The sequence below is a fragment of the Mesitornis unicolor genome, unplaced genomic scaffold (genome assembly GCF_000695765.1).
Source record: "Mesitornis unicolor isolate BGI_N332 unplaced genomic scaffold, ASM69576v1 scaffold17363, whole genome shotgun sequence".
In the NCBI taxonomy this organism is placed as follows: Eukaryota; Metazoa; Chordata; class Aves; order Mesitornithiformes; family Mesitornithidae; genus Mesitornis; species Mesitornis unicolor.
In genome coordinates, this window is record NW_010172756.1 from 4940 (window position 1) to 9185 (window position 4246).

General features: G+C 58.5%; 1 protein-coding gene across 1 annotated transcript in view; it reads right to left on the reverse strand.

Annotated features, from left to right (window-relative positions):
- Positions 1 to 4246, reverse strand: part of LOC104537581 (signal peptide, CUB and EGF-like domain-containing protein 3) — a gene marked incomplete at both ends in the record, with an annotated part of 15800 nt that overhangs the window by 4170 nt on the left and 7384 nt on the right. The window contains 2 exon segments of the mRNA XM_010180511.1: positions 1661 to 1783; positions 3236 to 3352. Of these exon segments, the coding sequence (XP_010178813.1) occupies positions 1661 to 1783; positions 3236 to 3352 (240 nt within the window).

Here is a 4246-nt window from a genome sequence, read left to right on the forward strand (position 1 = left end):
GGTGTTGACGCGGAGGTGGTCGCAGGTGCGGTCGAAGGAGCACTCGTCAATGTCTGCAGGAAGGGTAAAGTTTTGGGGTGAGGGCTGGCACAGCCAAGGGGCAGCCCTAGGCACAAGGGCTGTCCCTTTCCTGCTCCAGCAACTGGGGGTGCACTGGGATGCTTCAAGATCCAGCACTGGAATGCTGGGAGATCCTGCATTGGGATGCTCCAAGATCCAGCACTGGGATGCTGGGGGACCCAGCACTGGGATGCTCCAAGATCCAGCACTGGGAAGCTGGGAGATCCAGCACTGGGATGCTCCAGGACCCAGCACTGGGATGCTGGGGGATCGGATCCCGTCTCCACCAGGAGCTGGCAAATTTTGGGTCACCGGCGCAACGTGGATGCTGGTTTTATCCCCTTGGAAGGGTTTTTATCCCCTTGGAAGGGTTTTATCCTGGACCCCATGCTCCCATCCTGCCTGCCCCCAAGCTCCCTCCTCACCCACTCCGACTGCTGCTACATGGAAGAGCAGACACCCACTGCACCAGCATCCCCCCAGAGCCCCTCCGCACCTCAAACGGTGCCAGCACCATGCCTTCAGCACCGGGTGGCTGTGAGGGCCCCTGGCTGCTGCCTGGTTGGGGCTCAGCCCCATGCAGGTCCTGCCCTGGGGACGGTGCCAGCAGCATCTGCCCATCCCCACGGGACACCTCGTCAGGGCAGGGAGGCCCTGGCTTGGGTGGGTGAACCCACCCCGGCGGCTTTGAGCATCATTTCATTGGCTTCATTAAGTTAATTGCCACGCTCGCGTCAAACTCCCATGAGCGCAGAACCTGGACTGAGATGAAAGCGGTCGCGGCCCTGGAGCGCGCCAGCCCCCTCCTTCCCCGGCCAAGAGCTTTTGGGAGGCAGCGCTCAGGCTCACACGCACACCCGCGGTGCCTTGGTCATGGGCTGGGATGGGGGACAGAGCCCCCTGCTTCCCCCAGGATGGCCCAGTGACCTGCTGGCTCCTGAAAACTTGCTGGGTTTATGTGGGATGTGCAGGAGGATGTCAGGATGGGGAGAAAAAGGTGCTTTAGAGGGAGCTATGGTGGTGCCACTGTGGGACTGCTACCAAAAACTTTATGCAATCAAGCAGAGCAGCTTAGGAGCAGCCCAGAAGTGCCAAGGTGGGTGCTGAACTCAGGGTGCCCTCCCAGGACACATGGGGTGCTGCTGGGGTCCCCAAAATCCCTGGTATGGGTGCTCCGGAGCCGACAGCCCAGGCTCGGGGTGCTCGCTGCAGGGGATGCCCCAGTGTCCCAGCAGAGCTGGGTCCCAACCCGTGAGGGACATCATGACCATCGTCCCCAATTAAGGCCAGAGGATGTCACCCAGCACCTGCCAAATTTCTGGCTTTAACTCTGCTGCCAGAAGAGCCTCGAAATCCCCAGCACGGGAGCGGAGCTGGGACCACAGCACTGCAGATCAAAGCTCCAGGCCAGAACCCAAACCCAGCGCTAATCCCCCGCAGGATGCGCGTGGTCTGCAGGAAAGCAAAGAGGAATGAGGAAAACCGGGCCAGCGCTGCTCCGGGGGCCGTGGGAGGGCTGGGAAACGCCGGAGGGCAGGGAGAGGTGACAAGGTGACAGCCTGGGGCAGGGCAGGGTGCGGGGGTCCCGTGTCCCCCCTACCTTGGCAGTTCCTCTCGTTGATGAGCAGTTTGTAGCCCTTCTTGCAGCTGCACTCAAAGCTGCCCACCGTGTTCCTGCAGATGTGGTCGCAGCCGCCGTTGTTGAGCCGGCACTCGTCGATGTCTGGGGGGGGAGAGAGGGGACACGGGTCACAGCCCGGCTGGGAGAGCCAAGGGTCCTCCCCTCTGGACCCCATCCCCACGAGGAGCCAGCAAATTTTGGGTCACCAGGGAAATGTGGATGCTGGTTTTATCCCCTTGGAAGGGGTTTTATCCCCTCGGAAAGGGTTTTTATCCCCTTGGAAAGGGTTTCATCCCCCCTTGGAAGGGGTTTTTATCCCCTTGGAAGGGTTTTATCCTCTTGGAAGGGTTTTTTTCCCCTTGGAAAGGGTTTTTTCCCTTTGGAAGTTGAGCAAAACCTTTAATTTCTGCAGGTCTCAGCATTCCCCAGAGCAGGACCAGGAGCCAGGGTCTCCAAAAGAATCTCATAGGTGAGAGCAAGCACCAGAGCAGGGACCCAGATTGGGGCTGGGGGCTGATTTTGGGTATCAGGAGTTACTTGTGGGGACCAGAAACCTCTGGGGACCAGGAGCTACTTTTGGGGACCAGGAGCAGCAGAAAGAAAGACCAAGCCAGGAGGGATAACCACCTCCTTCAAACAGAGCTGCTGGACAAAATAAATACGTTTCAACCCTCACCTCTCTGCTCACCATCTTTTTCCTGCCCTAATCAAAGCTAAAAGTGATCACTCTCGATAACTGCGAAGAACCCCAAGGACCTGGAAAAAGGCTGGGATCTTGGGGCTGGGATTTCCCCTTTTTCTACTAATCACAATATTTACTGCTGTCAAATGGAAGGGGCAGCTGATTTCCCTGTCTCTCCATCCCCCAGTGCCAGGGAAGCCACTCTGCCTTTTTGGGGCTGGGGTTTTTCTTTTTACGATCCACAAAGCAGCCCACAGCCACCATAAAACCCCCAGACACCGCGGACGTGGCTCCGGGTTATTGCACGTCGCTGGAAAACGCAGAATCAAGGGGTGAGGGGGGGATGCTCTGCTAAAATAAGAGGGGGCAGGGAGTGTCTGGAAGCAGGTAGAGAGGCAGAGCACAGCGGGACGGGCTTTGCTTTCAAGCAGGGTCAAGTTCCTGGAGCTGCTGAAAGACAAAACGCAGGCGCTGCTCTGGGGTTGTGGGGTCCCCTCGCCTGGGGTTGGGACAGGTTTGGGGTGATCGGTCTGGACTGCCCCCCTGGCAGAGGGAGGGGAATGGAGGTGTTGGTGGGATCCCAAGGGGTCCTCTCCTGGACACGGTGCTTGGACCCAGCTGGATGGTGAACCACACAGGGACTCACGCATCCCAAATTCCCAGAGCAGGTGCAGGTATCCATGGGGAAACTGAGGCAGGGATGGCACCTTCCAGCCCCACAAGTGCCACACCATCACCTCCAACTCAATCTGACGCCCCTTTCCCCCTCCCTGTGGGCATCCCAGGGGAAGCTGAGCTAAAACTGAGCATCAAGGACACAACAAGGGGGTGTTTGGGGCACCCAAGGGTGGGCACCGCTCGCACCCTCCTACCTTTGCACGTCTTCCTGTCGGGCTGGAGCATGAAGCCCATGGGGCAGCTGCAGTGCACGCCCGTGGCCGCGTCGTGACATTTGCTGTCGCAGCCCCCGTTGTTCACAGCGCACGTCTCTGCAACGGGAGGGGAGAGGAACCGGTGTTTAAAGGGCTGGGGGGTGGTCACAGAGGTGTCTCCTTGCCACCCAAATGTCCCCATGCCACCCAAATGTCCCCATGCTGCAAACTGAGAGTTGCAAACTCCAGTTGGCCTCAGCCTGAAATTGCCCTTGGCTTTTCCCGCAGCCGTAACGAGGTCACGGAGCTCCAAAATTAATGAACACAGAGTGCAAGGGCTGGGGGGTGAGGGATTCATGCTCGGTCAACCCGCAGCATCTTCCACCTTGGCGCTCGTTGCCTTCCCATCACCCCATCACGCACCCAGTGCTGCTCCCCAGGGATTTGGGAGGTGAAATAAGGGCGTTTGTGATTCACCACAAGTTTCGGGCAGGAAAAAGCACCCAGATTTCCCACTTCCCCATCCCAACCCCTGTGTAACACCCAAACCTGCTCTTAGACCCTGCGTATCTGCGTTTAAGACAGAGAAGGAGCGGGGACAGCTCTGTCCCCTCGTTAGAGGTTGCGTTATTAATTGCAGGCAGGGACACGCAGGCAGAGCCGCTCTCTGTTGCGAAACGGCCGGCACCGGGGCGCTGGGAAAAGCGGAGGTGGTTCAACCATGACTCTGCACTCCCGAAACGCGGCAGCTTTTCAGCTGACGGAGGGAAAAGCGGCTCTGTGGGGTTAATCCTGGTGCGCTCAGCATCAGGGCTGTGTGTACCCTAAAAACAGGGGCTGGTGGAGCCTGGCTTTGGCAGCGTCAATGAGGAGGAATTGAATTTCCAAGTTTTTATGTGAAATGTGGCCAAAGCTGGGTCACAGAATCCCAGAATGACAGGGGTTGGAAGGGACCTGGAAAGCTCCCCCAGTGCAACCCCTGCAGAGCAGGATCACCAGAGCAGTCACACA